This window comes from Scleropages formosus, chromosome 11 (genome assembly GCF_900964775.1).
Source record: "Scleropages formosus chromosome 11, fSclFor1.1, whole genome shotgun sequence".
Lineage (NCBI taxonomy): Eukaryota > Metazoa > Chordata > Actinopteri > Osteoglossiformes > Osteoglossidae > Scleropages > Scleropages formosus.
The window spans coordinates 12,158,920-12,177,893 of record NC_041816.1 but is presented as its reverse complement, the minus strand read 5'-3'; the positions used below and the strand labels follow the sequence as shown (position 1 = coordinate 12,177,893).

The following is an 18,974-nucleotide window of genomic DNA, read 5'->3' as shown; positions in this document are numbered from 1 at the left end:
TAGAAACAGCATGGGGAATGTGGGGTTGAACTGAGTGACTTTTTACTTTTACTGAAGCCAATTTAAGGTCAATGTCTGCAGCCTAGAGACCAAGTCCTACATATTTATCACACGTTTCAAGTTGTAAATTATTACGGTTGATTTGAATCCTAAAACTGCTGACACACCAGTCAAAAGCAAGAACTTTCAGAGCAGATGTGTATTGTTAAAGAAAGCTATATCCAATAACAGATATACAAATTTCAAATTTTCTATCTTTAGTGTCAAATTCCAACCATAGCACAGACCTCTGTCTCAGATGAAGTTCTGTTAAACCGTATTTCTACTTTAAAGTGTAGTAATCTGATTTTTCAGCAATTCAAACACATTTTTATACCCATGTAAGTTTGACAAACTGATCATTAGTTGTTTATATGACGTTCTATCATCTGTAATCTTTTTATCATCTGTAACAACTTATTTATTTATTCTTGCTGCAGCTACTCTGCAGATTGTTCAAATTAATTACATTAATCATGGCTTCATCAGCTGAAACACATTTCATGACTTTTTCTACACCTCTGCTTTCTCTTCTGTCAGTGGAGAACTTAGCAATTGTTAAATTCTTAATTAGGATTTTACAGGTGCAACCGTGCAGTTTCCTCACTGCAGCACTGACAATCATTTGGCAGAGAAATATGGTCTACCTTGAGCCGAGGTCGCCAAAGCTATGAGTCTTCACCAGCTATTTTCTGTATGAATTCCCTTGACCAGTGTGAATTCTTGGAACAGGAGTGTTATTCTGGCAACTTCAGAGTTTTGGATCTGCTTCTCATTTTCTTTGAGACAAATAGATTTCCTCTCTCTGTGCTGCCTGCCAAGGTTCAGATATTGTCTGAATATGACTACACAACAGGGGAATAGTAGCTGAAAGAGAGCTGTATATTCACTGGAAGGGTCATAGAGTATTGACTACATTTGGGAACAGAGGATAAAAGGTGGTGGCAGGTTGGACTTCCTTATTAGATGTTCCTTAGAGCATTATTGAACATCCTTGTTTTTCAGTCTGAGCATGTTTAATCTCATGTAGAGCAGTTACGGAAACTCAGTTCTGACTTCAGTCAAATTGGTATCAGACTTTCGGGTCTGCTGTTTGTTGCACAGAAATTGCCAAAGAATGTCTGGATCATGTCTAGCTACTTCTCAGGCTATTTATGTCCAGCAAACATACTGACCCCAACAGCTTTCTAACGACTTCAACCTTTTCCTGATGTCTCTTATGGACTGAATGTTTTCTGCAACCAACCAAGCTGGTGGTTTGAGGCTAATGATATGAATGCAGACAAAACATCCACCTTCTGCGACCTGAACATTCTGTTGGCGGGTTGCCCAGACTCCTTGGTGCTTCCATCCATCATACTGGTTGTCTCTCTTTCTCCAGGTGCTGGACAGTATTCACCAGTGTGGCTGGGATTCAGGTGGGGAGGCTTGTTTTTCAGGTGGATATGTCGTTGGGTAGCTCTATGCCCATGACATCCAACTCTTTAATAAGCACATCCTGTAGGAATTTTCCCTGTTTTCCCTGTCATGTGGATGCTGGTAGATGCACTTCATTCAATTTACTTTTCAGGCTTTTGTTTGCCAACTGCCCTACTGAACCACACCACCACTCTGTTGGAGGTGTACAGTGAGATGACAAGAGGATAAAACATAATCTGAAGCAGTGAAAATAAAGTTCGTAGGAAGGACCAAAGGGTAGGGTGGGTAATTGTTTTAATGGACTAACAAGAAAGGCAAAATAAACTCTTAACAGAAGGCTCTTGTTTTCAAAGGCCATTTTTGTAGCAGCAGCCATCTATGTCATTCCGAGTAAACGCATTAGTAAGATATAAATTATTATTTTGCTGAGATTATACTTTGTAACGACTTACAGTTTTATCCATTTATACAGTATTGTACTTTTACTGACACATTTCAGGTGACATACTTTGCTGAAGGGTACAAAAAGCAGCAGCCCCTAAGCCCTCCCTTCACCTGCCAGCTTTAAAGTTGGAAGCCCTTGTTCTCAGTTACTGTACTTCCTGCTTTCTCAAAGTTTCTTCAACGGGCAAGCATTTCCTTGACGTTTTGGAACGCCTCTGCTAATTACAGCTGAAACGAGGTGTCATGGAAGGAGATGGCATTGTCATATCACCTGCCTGCTGGGCTTTGAAGGGGGGTGTGGCCTGTAGGATTACATAATTCTAATAAGCCACAGGAGCATCAGAAGGTGGCTGTGCCATCCCCACTCACTCTGGAATGGAGCCACAACTGAATCGTCATCATTTATTATTATACAGTTGTTCAGTTTCGATGGATGTTTTGTGACAGATTTTCCACAGTTGTGTAATTGTAGGAAATGATCCAGAATGATGTGTCCTGAGTATTCCAGTTACATTCATCTGAGGCATCCTTTTTAAGATGTTCATTTTAAATTGACTCACAATAACCATACAGACTCTATGTATGTCGAAAGCCTCAGCCCTAATATTTTGGAGGTTTGTTAAACTATAGTACAGACTGTTTTCTTCTGACCTCCCCCATTTCTTCCTTTGAATATTTGACAATATTATATTGAAGAACTTTGGTTGACTGCTATAACTAAAAGTAAGCCACCTCTTCATGGTATGTTAGTTTCTTCTTCTAACAGGAGTTTGTCAGGCTGTGATTTGTCCTGAGAAATATCTAGTGCATGACAACACAGAGAAACATTTTCTGTGTATTGTCCATTTTCTTTCAGTGTTTTGATTTTAAAGCCTTATGCTGAAGCTGTTTTTCACTCACCTGTTATATAGTTTCTTAATCTCAGAAACCGTTTTTAGGTAACCCTGTTTTTTGGCCTGCCCATTTTTATGTTAACATGGTGACATTTACTGTCTTATCGATTTACTGCCCTGGATTATTTTAGTAACAGATTTTCACATGCCTGTCACAGCCAAGAATTCAGGACTGCACATATCTTGTTTTCTAGCAAACAGCTACGTAACATGCTTTACGTGTTCAGACCTGGTTGACCCCAAACTACGAGAATTTATTGCAAGCAGCAACAGGTCATGAAAAGGAGAGGGAAACTGTGAAACTGGAGTGGTTGTGGCTGGAAACTGCTGGACCAATCCAGTTCAATTTTTATTGCAAGATCCTGTTTTACCTTCACTCTGTCAAACTGTCAAAAAATTAAGATGCTGTGGTAAGATTACTAGTGAGTACATAAAGCTCAGGGCCTCCAAGACTAGATATAAGCCAAGCATTTTAAGAATGATAACTTGTTCAGATCTGATCAAGCATGAGGACTGCAGCATGTTTGGTGCAAAGGAGCTAGCATGAGAGCTGTACACTTCGGCTGTATACAGTGAGGCAGCTGACTCACTCTTGTTCCAACTTGCAGTCTACTTGGGGTGGGGGTTGTGGAGTTGGGGGTGGGGAATCAGTTGATTCAGTTCATTCTGAGCAGAAGGCAAAGATGCCACCAATGTCATGTCCCATTTCCCTCAAAAGTGGGTTGTGTGCAAGTATCTTGAACAGATACGGATACAGCTGGAGAGCACTGTGCACCTGGAGAACTGGTCGCTGCTTTTGTTTTCAAGTGCTTGACTCTCACCCGCTAGTTTATTTCTTAAACTTATTGTCAGATGAAATATGGACAATATGGACTGGTTGGAGTTATACTTTGAGGTGTACAGAAAAAAAGCACACTGACTGCTTTGAATCATTGTTGTTTTTCTTGCTAGCAGCAGCCAACCAGTGTAGTAGTTAAGGATCTGCTTTTGAATCCCACTCTTTCTGTAGTACTCTTAATGAATATGTTTACTCTGAATTACTCTAGTAAAAAATTAACTGGCTGTATAATTAATTGCAAATAGTTGTAAGTAAGGGTGGCACAGTGGTGCAGTGAGTAGCGCTGCCAGTTCACAGTGCCCAAGCTGTTTATGTGTAGGTTTTAATCCAGCTCAGCCTGTGTGGAGCTTGCATGTTCTCCTCATGTCTGTGTCGGTTTCCTCTGGGTGCTCCAGTTTCTTTCCACAGTCCAAAGACATGCAGTTCAGGTGAATTGGTGACTCTAAAATTGCCTGCAGTGTGTGTGAGGCTACCCTGTGATGGACTGGAATTCCATCCAGGGTGTACCCCCCTCAGCCTTACACCAAGTGATTTGATACGCTCTTGACCTCTGTGACCCTGATCTGGACAATTTGTTAATGAAAATGGATGGATGGATATTTGTGATTGGCTTAAATATAAAAAAGCATCAGCTAAATGAATGAAAATATTATTAGCCATTGCTATCAAGAAGCAACTTTTCCAGATTACCCAACTCAGTATTTTATTTAAATTCTACTTCCAGTTGTTCCTTTCTATAGGGGACAACAGTAGGGAATTCCTAGAACTGACCAACTTTAGGTCAGAAATCTGTTTCCTTAATCACTACTTTACCTCCAGTGTGGAAAAGCCTATCTCTGTGTACCTCTTTTATTTTAAATTCTCTTCACTGATAGACACTGAGAATCAGCAGAAGCTAAGCTGAACTGCAAAGATTTGAGGTGATGAACTAAGGGGGAGAGCTGTCCCGAATAAAATATAATGAGTTGTTAAAGGCTGATAGCATAGCTTTCCTGAGCTTTGCATTAACTTGAGCATTCCCCTGCCATGTTCCTCAGACTGTGTAAGTCTCTGCATGGATCGCTTACGTGTGGAACATGACACCACCATGACCCAAGTTTGTGGGTCAGTGACATGTTATGTATGTCTTCTACAGATCTGGATAAGTATTTTGGTCAAGTCCCGCTCTCTGGTGGGTCTGGGGTTCAAGCCCTGCTTGAGGTGCCTTGCGATGGACTGGCATCCCATCCTGGGTGTGTCCCCTCCCCCTCTGGCCTTGTGTCCTGTGTTGCCGGGTTAGTCTCCGGTTCGCCACGACCCCGCTCAGGACAAGCGGTTTCAGACTGTGTGTGTGTGTGTGTGTGTGTGTGTGTGTGTGTGTGTGTGTGTGTGTGTGTGTGTGTGTGTGTGTTTTGTCCAAAAGTATTATATCTTTGTTCTGATGCATTTGTTTTTCTTGCCTCATGCCTGTGTTAAAGCACTCGTTGTCACTGCGTGAGAAGAGCGCTCTATAAAAATAAATTGAATATTTGATGTTCTACATATGAATACAGCAGTGATGTTATACAGATGTTAAAAATGAAAGTATATGTCTTTTCTTAAGTATGTTTACTTCACAGACCTAGGCTCCTAATTTATAGTCAAATCAGGAAGATCAGTTCAGCTGCATGCAAGTGTTTAACCCCAGTGGGAAGGAAACAGTGCAGGTATTTGTATGTGTCCAGGCAGGCTGGAATGCAGCCTGTTTTTTTTTTTATTTTTCATTCTTCTCCTCCATTCTCAGCTGCATCTTCTGCACCCACTGGCTGAGACCTTGCCCTGCTCATGACTGCTGAGATGGCACCTCAGGCATCCTCTGCTGCTTAGGAAAAAGTTGCAGTGCACAGTCTGTGTGTGTGTGTGTGGTATATGTGACTCTTTCCACACTTCCGTACTTTTCTGCTGCTCTGCAAAGGACTCTGCATAGAGCACAATTTACTTGTATTTTTGTAATTGTACACTTGAATGATGAAGCTCTTAAGTGGAATTAATTGCAAGGGAAGGCCCCGAGGCCTGCATGTAATGTGGCCTGCGAAATGGCAGCAAACCAATATTTCTCAGTCAGTGTGACTTTTAGTATTTTTCCCTTACTTATTTTTTGTTCTGGCTATAAAAGGAAATTGCAAATTTGGGCTTTTTATTGAAGTCAGGCTGATGGTACTATAAATTCTCTGTTCTGCAGTTGAACAACTTCATGTAACTTCAAAGTCTCCTTTTGTCCTTACTGTTTTGTCTCTTGAGATCTTTGTTTGCATGGCTTGCAATGTAATTTTTCATTGAACAGAATGCTGTGACAAGGATGCTTGGATATAAGCCAAGTGGCTCTCAGTACATGTTACTGGTAGGTACCCTGTAGCGGTATGTGCATCTCCTCACAGCCAGTTCTAGATTCACAAGGAACACCTCTAATTCCCAGATGACACTGGAAAAAATACCCTGGATTCCTAATGAAACCTGCAGTGCACAGTATGACCATGAAATGCCACCCTTTTGTTGGCCACAAAAACTGACTTAATTGCCCAGGAATATTTCTGGATGACACGAGAAGAGCGATGAATTGCATTGTTTGTTTTCTAGGCAAATGGAGCACTTTCTTTTATGGCTAAAAATTCTTCCTTACTATTTCCTTTAATATAAGATTTTCAAATTAAAATAAAATATAAATCAGAATCCACTGCGTCCACTCCCAGTGGGTTGGATCTCGTCTTGCTCTCCGGTGGGTCTGGGGTTCAAGTCCCGCTTGGGGTGCCTTGCGACGGATTGGCGTCCCATCCTGGGTGTGTCCCCTCCCCCTCCGGCCTTACGCCCTGTGTTACCGGGTAGGCTCCGGTTCCCCCGTGACCCCGTATGGGACAAGCGGTTCTGAAAATGTGTGTGTGTGTGTGTATAAATCAGAATCCACTGCGTCCACTCCCAGTGGGTTGGATCTCGTCTTGCTCTCCGGTGGGTCTGGGGTTCAAGTCCCGCTTGGGGTGCCTTGCGACGGATTGGCGTCCCGTCCTGGGTGTGTCCCCTCCCCCTCCGGCCTTGCGCGCTTTGTTGCCGGGTTGGGCTCCGGCTCCCCGCGACCCTGCACCGCATGGGACAAGCGGTTTCAGATGATGTGTGTATGAATTCACTGCATGACACTGAAATGATCCAGTGTGTGAAGATGTCATGGTTTCTGCCACCTCTGCCACACGGAACAAAGTTTCAGCAAAAAGCTCATTGGTTTGAAAGCTAACTATAAACCGCAAAGATTTTCTTTCTACCTTTTTGTCCTGAAGTACATTAAATTTGAAAACAGGTGAGGGAATAATTCCTTTTTGACATTCAAATTCATCTCTGCTAAAGTGTGTAGACAAAACCATCACAGGTGAGTGTTCAGTCAAGCTCTTGCTCTTGTACAAATGACTGACTGACCAGTGCCCGTGGTTATAAAACATGTTTTCTTATTGAAACCAGTTGATTGCATTCTATTGACTATCTCTTAGTTTTTGGAGAATGCAACTGAGTTGAAGGTTTGAACTGGTTTTGAATTTTCAAATTATTAACTGTCCGGTAACATTATCCAAGTACTGTGAGACACCAGTGCTATCTGCTGCACTACTATGCAGAGTCCGTGTTGCTATCCAGAGCATCATTGTCACCTGGGACAACAAAATATGATGACAATGTTGGACAGCTGCATATTATACACAGAGGGCATGAACTTCATGTGCAATTTCTCATCCTTTAGTGTCCATATAAAGAAAGTGAGTGTGCTTTGTAGAATTATTAAAGTCTTTTCAGAAAGGAAGGAATGGCCTGATTCTTACTTGAGTTATGCAAGGCACAGAGTTTCTAATCTAAGTCCAAGTATGATGTAGGCCCATAAGAAAAGCTTTTCTTTAAGACCTGTAAGGTTTGAGGGAAAACCTTTCTTTTAAGGGATTAACCTTGAAAATCCAGATAATCCTTATATTTTTACTGATGTTTCACTCTTGCAGCACTTTTACCAGAGCCTTCATTACTGGACTCTAAATCACTACAGGAGGCACAATGGTGAAGGAAATGATCTGTTGGAACATTAAGGGGAAGTTGGGGGGACTGGGGAGACTGAAGGTTTTTCACTAAGAAGTAAGTTCCCTCTTCAGAATACATTTCCTTTGCTTCACACACTTGTGGCAACTATTCCCCCTTAATATATCAAATATCACTCTCTAATTAAATTGAATGAAATGTTTTTTACAAAAAAATTTCAAAGAATGCCTGCTGTGTGGTGGGTCTAGGGTCGAGCCCTCCTTGGGGTGCCTTGCTGTGGACTGGTGTCCTGTCCTGGGTGTGTCCCCTCGTCCTTGCACATTGTGTTGCTAGTTAAGGCTCGGCTCACTGCGACCCCGCATAGGATGAGCAGTTACTCACAATAGATGGATGGATGAATCAACAGCATGTGGCACAAATCTGTGATGTCAGTCAACTGCAAAACAAGGACAAGGTTGCCCATGTGAATGATGCAGACCTTTACTGATTGAAAGAGGTGTGGTACTTTGCTAGGCTTCTATTTAGATGGGCTCCTACTGGTTGCAGTATTGCTGAGCTTTTCCATTGAATTTTTTGTCTGTGAGACTTGGAAAAGCACAGGATCAGTTTTTACTTTACTGTATAATTTTCATCCTTCTGCTTCTTTGCTCTCAGTTGCCCTACATTTTACTTTTTAGTTCCCTTAAAAGTGCATACTTTGTACATATGTCTCCTGTGTTGAAAGCCAGTGCTTAAAAATAAATGATAAGGCTGCTCTCATGTCTTCCAATAATCCATCTGCTAAGTCATTGACCTTCCCACCCATATCTGTGAAAACGCAATGCAATCTACAAGTCAGAACATTCAGAAGAATGACAAATCCAGCCATATATTTTTTGTACACCACAGAGAGTGTGTCTGGATTTTTTGAAATATGTGCACAAGTTTTTCCACTATAAGCTTTCATTTATGATTCAGTTGATTTATGTCTGACAGCAGGGGCTCTTTGCCTGTTCCAGGCTTTGTTGAGGTAGAGTTTTGCGTGACAAACACCAAAGGCTGGATGGGACTGTTATAGCTTTAGGGAGACAAGTGGGTCTAGTAGTGTGGAGAGTGGAGCAAGAGGTGGACTTCTTATGCAAGACACAGAGTTTCAGTGGACAGACCACATTAATTTCTGTCTCACCTCCTAAAATAACCCCCCATAGCTGTTTGTCAGAAATATATATTGTGTATACAGTATCAACAATACTCCTTGAAGTTAAACTTTGAAACATATAATCTTAGCACTAGTATTTTGCAACTTTTTGAAGTCCTCTACATTACATTTTTTAAATTTATTTAGCCAGTGCTTTTCTCTGAAGCAACTCACAATGTTTAGCTACTTTTAGTGATTTACTCATTTATAAGCCTGGTTGTTTTTACTGGAACATTTCAGGGTAATTGCCTTTCTCAACGGGTACTACAGCAGGAGATGGGATTCCAGGAGTCCTTTGAGTGCAAGAGAGCAGCTCAAACCCCTATACTTCCTGCTACCATAGAGCCTCTACAGCTGTATACATGCATTAAAGCTTGGTGGTTTCCCTGCTTTCCTGAGCTGTACTACCATAGAAAAACTTACTTATGTTTCAATTCCTTGGCATTGTCATGATTGTTTTTATTAAGTCCTGATTTTTACAAAAGCTAAACAGATAAGTATAAATTTGTGCATTACTGGATGTTTTCCTCCTGACTTAAAAAACCTCAGTATTAAGTGAATAGCTTGACAGTTCAAAAAATAGTGACTTGTGTTCTTGTCCCTACTATTTATCTACAGCATTAACATTTCAGAGATGTTCTATTTTTTATTTTAAATGTCAAATATTTCTGAACAGGCACATTAAAGGTTTTTTTTTTTCCTTCAGGCTGCAAATTTGGAACGGTGTTAATGGGAGTTCTTAGCATTTCAGTCTTGAACAGATGACAAGACTGAAAACTAACCAACCGTTTAATAATACACATTAGACTTGCAAATGTAAGTCAGTTTGGAAAGGCTGGGAATTAGATGAAGCAAAAGAAAAACGGGTACAGTGTGGAAGTAGTTCTTTTAACTCAGCTTCGTTTGTGCTTGTCTGAATGTCAGCTATAATTGAACAGTTATTTTCATGTTATCTGTCTCCTCTTGGGCATGTTGGCAATGTTGTAAACAGGTGAAAAAAAGAAAAACACACCCACAGGGAGACTGACATCTGTGTAGTCACTCTGTTTCCACTCAGGGTGACCCTGGTAACACAAGAGCAAAATATTTGTGCAGTTTGTGAAAATGTGGGACTATGAAACAGATTTTGAATATTTGGGCAGGAAGTTTAGAACCTTTAGTCTGAACATTCCTTTCGGTGCTCAAAAGATGCACCAGTCAACCCCTGTTAACAAACTCGACATAAGAAAGTAGCAGAGGCCAGTGCTAGATTAGTTGTGTAGTACTGAGGTTTGGAAGGTGTTATGTATTTGAAGCTGCAGACAGAATTATAACTGGAATTGAGAGGCCTCTAATTTCCTTGAAAGGATCTCTAGGCAGCTTGTCAGTTTGTCCCTACAGCACATTCACTTTTTAAGCACAAGTATGTGCTGCAGTTTGTCGGAGCCCTCTTGTAAGGCTAATTTTATTTCTGCACTTGTAGAGTGTTTACATGTGTGTGGTGTGTTAGCTCCTTCTGCCAAGGTAGACCTTTCTTCACTTTTCCAAAAGGGGGTCTCTGATTTCTTTTTTCCTTATTGAAGTTCTTTTTCCAGATTACTTAACTGTTTAACTGATCCAGCAATTATTGTTGCTGCTACTTTTACATGCCTGAAACAAAGTGGCTGAACCAGATATGATCGTGGTAGGTAGCAATTGAGGGAAACATACCAAATTAACAATTACTGTGTCCTCCAGTCGACCACATTTGCTGCCATGCTGAGGAGACCCAGTTGACTTTGAAATTCCTTATTTGTAGTAAATAGTTTCTTTTTTCCTTATTCCATATTGTCCTTTGCTTCTGATTTCTGTCTACAGATGTGTGTGTTACTCAAATAGGCCATGCAATAATTTGCACCTGAATGGTTTGCCAAGGCAAAAATTCTCATGCTTTGAGCCAGTAGGTTTCTTCATCATCTTGGATTTCTGTTTCATCATGCTTACTCTGGCCAAGGTCAGATACTGCGTTCACAGTTCAGAGCTTGACATTTTTGCTTGGGCTCTTGCATAATAAAGCAATCAAAATATTTGTTGGTTAGTTACAGACACAAGTATTTTGTTGCATTTTGTTGCCAGAAAAGATTAAATGAATACCTTGCATTCTTTCTGATTTTTTCAAAAAAGAATTGCATAAAAGCTGTAATGAGAATTGTTGAAATATTGTATGGTGTTAAAATCCATTCACAATCGAGGTAAAATGTGAGAACTCTGTTAACGTGTGTATCTGTGCAAAATTACAGTTCACAACATACCATATTTCTCAGACAATAAAAGGCAGGAGTCTGGACGTTAACAGATTTAACTTCCTTAACTTGTTTATTCTGCCATAGAAGACCAGGTCTCTTGTTTTTCCCATAAGTTGTGCTAATATTTTCTGGGCCTCCACAACTCATACAAAACCCATATTTGGATTAATACATTTTGATTCTGATATTTGTACTGAGGACCTTCTAGTTACAAGAGTGTGACTGTATCCAGCATGCTACCTTCTGCCTCGACTCTAGGCCACCATCTTTCACACAGTCATTTCCAAGTCAAGAATCCTTCCCACTGAAAAGCCCAGGAGGTCCCTCCTGCTGCCTTCTGGTTGTTCCTATGTGCTTACATGGAAACCCCTAGGTGCATCAAGTTCTGTTGTGCACCAAGTCAGCTGAGCAGCCTTGTGGAGGAAATGATGGGGGTCATGCTGCCTGCCCACGTGAGAAGACCGTGAGCTGTCATCTCAGCCTGTTTACATGGGCCAAGGATGTGCTGAGACTGACTTGGTCTAATCTACCTGCTTCAGGTTGATGCTAGAAAATAACTATGCCGTGTACAGTATATGGGAAGCAGCGTGTTTTTCATGGTGTGGAACCCAGTTCTGGGCTCTGTTTCAAATATAGGTTGAGGCCTCTGATTGCCTTCAAGTTGTAAGCTGGCACAGACTCACTGGAGCTTTGCTAATGTAGTGTGGTTGCTGTTGGATGGAATTTCAAATTTGATGGAATTTAAAACGGGCTGCACATTCAATCATAACTTGGTATAACTTTAAAATGAGAAAATGGTTGCTCACACAGCTTTGGAAAGGAATATTAAAAATGCATTTAACATTGTATGTGAGAAGCTGTTTGTCTTTTGTGTTATGGTGAGAAAAACAGCAAATATACTATATTCTAATCTATCAGCTGAATAACCTGCATGGAAGTCTTAAGCTGTTTAGCAGTTATAGATTTCTGACATGTTTGTATTATTATTGCTATTAATAGTTTGTTTGCTAACATTTTTTTCTAAAGCAATTTAGATTATTTAAATAATTTATTTAACACAGCATTCACGCTAAAGCAATTTAGGGTACATACCTTAACTAGTAGTACAACAACATGAACTAGCAACCATCAGGTTAAGTTTCAGTTTTTCAGCTGTTGCACAATCACCTGTCCCCAATGCCTTCTTCATCCATTGTCTGTGTCAGTTATTTGGATAGCTGGATCTTGTTGATAAGACAGATATATAACATGTCTTGGTTTAGCACTGCTCCTTATAGCTGTGAAATGTAAAAATTTGCATTGAACCCTGTGACACCTTATGATATGATTTAAAATTGCATCTACCTACTTCTTGTCAGCTCTCAGGCCAGTAGTTACAATTTGTAACTATAGTGATGCGTAAGATGTATACTATATACAGAATTTGGGTTGAGTTTGACTGTTGGTTGAGGGTGAAAATGAAGTCCCCACATTAAGTTGTTCATTGGGTCTTCTTAAGTTTCAAGGTGTAATCTTCCTACAAAACTAAATTAATAATGTTTGGTAACTGAAGAAGTCTTCTCGGTGTACTTGACTTATAGTAATGCTATCTCTTTGAACTGCTCCAATGTCTTTATATCACTGTTGGTTTAGTGTATACACTTATCTCCCGTTAATCAGTCCCAACGGACCACATCAAAACATGAGATCATGAAATTATTTATTCTATTACTTTACAAAAAATTCCAATTCGTTCCAAGCCAAGTTCTCACCAAAATCATCCTAAATTATGTTTAATGTCTTATACACCCAGCTCTTCATGTTGGAATATTTTTATGGAGTTTTACTTTTTCACGTTTTTTTTTCCCAGAAAATAATAATTAAAAATCATCCCAAAGCTGTTTTGAATCATGCAAGTAACCACAAAGCCTTTCTGAATCACCTGTGTGTCTGCTAAGCTTTTTTTAAACTCACATGTGGATGTAGTAGCAAATATATAACATACTGTATATGAAAAGCTTCCTCACCATTCTACATGCAAGAAAGTCTTAATTTGGAACAGAAATAGGAACAATGGATTTTACTTTTTATTTCATTATATTTTATTTTTGTCTTCTTTTTTCTTCTACTCTAAATTATGAATAAATGCAGAAATTAAAGATTTGTTATTTTGTAGTTGCTATCTTTTAAGGTTTACTGGGCCTATAGAGTAACGGCGAGTTATTCCTGGCAATTTCATTGTTGAATGTGTATGTATGTATGTGTTGTACGTGTATGTGCAGTGCATGTAAAGGGTGTATGTATGAAAGTGTATGTATAGTGTATATAAAGCAAATTTATATTTATTAATTTACCTGGTGCTTTTTTCCAGAGCAACCTACAAAATAAAGCTGCCTACAATTATTTGCCTATTTATACAGCTGGGTAATTTTTACTGGAGCAATTTAGGGCAAGTACCTTGCTCAAGGGTACGACAGCTGAGGTGGCATTAGAACCTGCGATCTTTAAGTCCAAAGGCAGAAAATAATGGTCTCATAAAGTAAACTTACCTTGATAGTGTGGATAGACTGACATGAGGAATTGAATGCTATATGTAACATTGAAATAAATAAAAAAAAATTGAAAATGAAAGCCCAGTAGTGCAAAACGGAAGATGCAAACATGTGAGCCTGCATGTGAGACCTCAGAATGCCAGAACATAACCAAGAGCACAGGTATGCAATTCCCACAATACACTGTTTCACTGTCTCTCATAGCTGCTTGGCACATTTTTCAAGTAAAGTCTCAGTTCCTCACACCAGAGCAAATGATGAGAGCCTGTGCCAGATGTCATAGATTTGACAGATGAAAATCCAGACTGATTAATGATGAGAGGTATAATCATCACACAGACCAGATACATGCAAAATCAGATACTAGGAAACCAAATAATGGGGGCTGAGTGTATTTACAGTCCTAAGAACTATGTATTCTACAGCTTCATATGCTACATACATGCAATGAAAACTAGATGATGTGGTGTTCTTAATTTTAGTGTGTGTGTATGTAGATGTGTGAAATTAGGAATTTTATCATTTATTGGGTCAGAAATATTTTTATTAGACATCTTTTCATAATTCAGCAAAGTACACCTTCCTCCAGCTATTACCTCTTGTGTCGTGTCCAAGAGGTCAGATGACATTTATTTAACAACTCTTCCTGAGATGCCTGCTTTTATAAGACATTTAAGAAGCAGTAGCAATATTTCAACTTTCACTGTCCCAGAGAGGCATTGAAGGCCCCTGTAATTTGTAAGTGAGTGTGTGGCAATGAGCTCCTGCGGAAACTCGTGTGTTGCAAGCTTGGTGAGAAATGTGCTTTTCAGCTGGTAACGGAAAAGTCTTCAGGAATTTGGATCAAGTCCAATATCTTCCATATCTTGTCAGTAATGTCGGGCCTGACAAAATATTGTAAACATTGTTGCAGATTTCTGGTTTTTGTTTCTGCTTGACGTGGTGTCTTTTGCACAGATAGTACGAGGTGACAATCAGTGGGTTATCAGCGAAAAACCATGAGGCTTATCTTCTCTAATTTCGTGTGTTCCTGCACATCTTGAGCTTGGTGTCTCTGGTATTCTGAGAAGATACCAGAGTCCTGCCCGGAGACTGGGATTTGTACTTGTTATCAAAGCGTATTCTTCAAAGCCTGCTTGCCTCCTCCGGAAAAGGTGATGTAATGCTTTCTGAAAGTGCCTAATCAGGCAACAGCATTTGCGCTGCATCTGCACAGCTACATCTCACTGTACACCTAATGGGAGTAGAGCAGCTGAACTGAGTCAACTGTCTGCTCCCTGCAATGTGCTGGCCAACTGTCTGCTCCCAACGACTGGCCATCTTGTTGAGACGAGCAGGGCGCCATCCTTACTGTGACCCTTTCTGGATCAGGATGAGTTGGCATAACGCAACTCAAACAGGAAACAAGCACTATTAGAAATGGTTTTTGTTAATGATCCGTCGCTCGACTTCGATGGCTGTTCTTTCAGCTGCCTTTTGATCTGTAAGCAAAATGTGACTGGGTACTGCCTTTGAACAGCACATTTGAGACAGTCATTTATTCTTTTTGTTACATTATACATAGTCCCATGTTGGAGGGCAGCTTTTTGGTCTCAGCGATAGAGTCTATGCATTTGACTATAGGAGAATTATGAGTTTGAAAGGCTCATTGCTATTTGTCTTGAAATAATGGAATTAACTTAATGTTACAAATAGCATTATAAGTTTCTTTGGAGAAAAGCAACCGCTAAATGAATAAATATACATGTAATTTAGTTAAAATGGAACATCTAAGCAGTGCCGCCAGTGGCCTTTTGCAGGTTTAGGGAAATTATGCAATATTGCTGTTTTATGATGAAGTTATTAACTGTTATGGATTGTGCATGTGTGGCTGCCCTGTGATGAAGTGGCATCCTGAACAGGGTATAACCCTCCTAGCCAGGTGCTCAAGGATTTTGTCATAGGCTCCAGACTGCCGCAACCCCGACAAAGATGAGTAGTGAGAAGGTGTTATGAACAGTGCTCCAATTATACTTAGAATTATTATAAGTAACTGATGAACTTTGGTGCAGATACTTTGAAACACAGATCAGATTTTCAAATTGCAACTGTGCAGATTTGTGTCTAGGGCATCTGATGTACTAAAGTATTTTTTTGTGGTCTGGTACACAGCTGTGTGCTTGGCCATGTGAATGTAATCTCTTCTTTCATTCCAGGAGGCACCTGCTCATCTGGGTTATCAGATGGGCTAACAGTTATACTGGGCTAAAATGCTAAAGCTGTTCTCTAGAAGGGCACTGGCTTCCCAACAGCACCGCACTGCTTTGGACTGGAGAAAACACCTGTGTCCCAAAAGAGGGGTAGCCCCTAGGCCCTTCTGTGGCTGATGGGCCGAAGCGCTCGGGCATGCGTACTCCCAAATGTGACCCTGTTATGGCTCATGAGTCATTTACATTGTCAACACCACACAAGTGATAACTGGCTTGAAATAAATGTTTCCATTTTTTACAGTATGTCGTCCTTTACCCGTGTTTTGGGGCGTTGTTTTAATGTGCAATAATCACTGGGTTTGGTCTACAGGAATTGTCAAAATAAAAATTAAAGTCACAAGATGAAATGTGAAAGGCTGGGAAAGGATTATCTCTGGGGTTTCTGATGTATTGACAGGTGTCTGGGTGGAGCCACACTGCTTGTGGTGTTGATCAGTGTTGCACAGCATAATGCTGGTACCTGCTGAAGTTCCAGGTAAAATGGGCTTGGAGTCAGCCTCACTGTCTGTTGGGAGCTGCACTCTAGCATGCCAGCACATGTAGTGACCACTAACAAGACACCAGGGTCCCTCAGCAGCATGTCTGGCTGGCAGGGAACAGGTAACCGTCATTGCAACACACTGGGCTGACAGCTGACCCATGCTGTGTTATGATGTGTGTTGAAGGGCCAGGAACAAGACTGGAAGTGTGACAACACTCAACTATCATGGTTGCAGGTGCTTTGAGTAAAGCAAATGGTAGCACACACATAACACAAGTCTCTGACATACTTACTGAACAAAAAAGGTCTGTATGGAAGTTACATAATATTTCTATTACCACGGTGGAAGAAGTGCACCACTGTTAGCGTGAGCTGATTTTCTCTCTTTCCGGAGGTCTTTGATCCTTGGATAACACTGGAAATGCTCATACAGCCTCTTTGAAGATGAAACTAACTATAATACTTTGAAAGATCTTAGCTTCTTGAGGTGCTGTAGACTGAGAATATGTCATATTGGGATTTGTATACAGCTACTGAGAGAGAAATGGATCTCGAAGTCATTTGGATGTGTACTTTTAATATACTCGATTTTTATGATTTAGTTTGTACACAGAGCTTTCAGCCTTATGTGATTGCAGATAATTTCTTTCCAGGTGCCTTGCAACTCCCAGCACAACCCCGGAGCCAGTGCTGAAAAATGGGGTTTGCTTTTGCAGCATCTCTGCTTTTTCTACTTCCGATGATTCAGGCAGGTGAGTGCCTGGAAGAGCTTTGTTCTCTCCAGCAGAAGCTGGTGCCATTCAGCCTTTCAATGTTTGCAATTCAGCCTCAGCTAAGCTACATGTATAAAATACTGTGAGGTTTTAGTTGTGAGTACATGCTTCTGGTAACCTTAACATCTGTACACACTTTGTCATCGTTGTCCTTTTCAGCTTGCACATGACTTAGTTTGAAATATGAGGTTTTATGTTGGCGTAGTGGCACTGATGCTCCAGTATAGAAATGCATGTAGAATGTGTTTGGTTATGTTGTGATTGTGCTTTTGATTCATTAATTCCTGTATTTTACCTTTGCTGTAATATTTTGAGTGCAATGTTATGAAGGCATTGAGTAATCTTTCCAAAAGGCAAAAGAATGCTTACGCATGCTGGCTGGAAGTCTTGGGCTAAAGCAGAGATTAGTAAAATACACGGGTTCATGCCAGATGTTTACTGAACCTGTCTTTGACTGAAGCTGAGGTGGCACCCAGGACAGCAGAGTATTAAGCTTGCCTAGATCTGTATAAGGAGGATAAAATACAGATTTATTTCGGAGAGCCACAGCTGGCCTTCTAGGGATCAGGCTATTTAGAGAAAACTCAATTGCAAGAGGCAAAAAAGGGGCCGGTGTTGATCTACACTTTATTAACGGAGTTTCCGTTACTCCCTTCAAAGAGTATTAATCCCTTAAGAGGAGAAGAGTCTTGAGTCCCCAGAGCACTGGAGTGGCAGGACTGACACGGAGAGAAACACGAGACTGTTCACTGGGTTTTGGATTAATTCGAGCCTTGGGCTTGTACTCTCATAGAAAGCCAGCCCTTCTCTATTTTACTTGAATGGGCCAGCCAGACCAGAGCTCAGTGTGTTATCCATGATTTATAGACACTTGTGATAATCTGTAGTATTTCATATTCTCTTTGGCATCATTCTAGACTCATTCCAGAAATTGTTTCATTTTCATTTTATAGCATCTATCAACAGAGGTTGGGTGGAGCATTTAGTTGGGCTTTATAATTAAGAACACAATTGCTTCCAAAGCCATTAGGGAGCAGCACAGCGACTATGAAAATTTCAGCTGAAGATGAGTTACACGATATGATTCAAAGAAAAAGTAACAGTCTAAAAAAACAGTGTGCTAGTTTTGTTTTTATTAATGTTTAGTAGTCTTCTGTCAAAGCTGTGATTTAATGGGATTACATATCTTACATTCATTCATGGCTCTGGATTTGCAAACTCTGGACCTGTAATATAAATGGTACAAAGTTTTTCCATGGATTTTGCTTGACTCCTGTGGTTCAGAAGGAATTGCTGAAAAACACCAGGCAGAAATTTCATAAATGTGCATTTTAGAAGGTCACGGAGAAGGGATAAATGTTCATAATAATCAAAACGTTTATAATAAACAAAAGTTTATTGCAGAAAACACCTCCTCTTAAGACAGTGTTTTGCCTGCCTGTTGTAAAGCATTTCATTCTTTTCACAGGATGCAGCAATTATTGTCATAACACGTCTCTTTTGAAGCTCCACAGAGTTTCCGTATAATACCCATTATATGACAGCTTCCTTCACTCATTTTATTTTATTAAATGTATTGTGTTTATGTTTTAAATCAAACTTCCAACATCTATAGCAAACATTAGCTGTATCAAGACATTATTTAATAAAAACATGTAAGGTTTACCCTATATGGCACTGTACCATTTGTAGTAAAAGAATATTCTTTTTAAATAAGTAACACTGGGCTGGTTCCTCTGAAAGTTATCATTTAATAATTTATTTATTATTTAATAAAATCTGTCATCGTTTGGCTTACCTATCATATAGTTTATGGAGGATTTTGCAGTCTGTTAAGAGGTGAAGA

At 40.1% G+C, this 18,974-nt stretch overlaps 1 protein-coding gene across 2 annotated transcripts in view; it reads left to right on the top strand.

Moving 5' to 3' along the window:
• The window catches only part of cemip (cell migration inducing hyaluronidase 1), a 56,859-nt gene that overhangs the window by 10,461 nt on the left and 27,424 nt on the right, over positions 1–18,974 (top strand). For both annotated transcript variants that reach the window (XM_018763913.2, XM_018763912.2), the window contains exon 2: positions 17,009–17,107. In XM_018763913.2, the coding sequence (XP_018619429.2) occupies positions 17,053–17,107 (55 nt within the window). In that variant the 5' untranslated portion in view covers positions 17,009–17,052. The remainder of the gene's footprint in view (positions 1–17,008; positions 17,108–18,974) is intronic.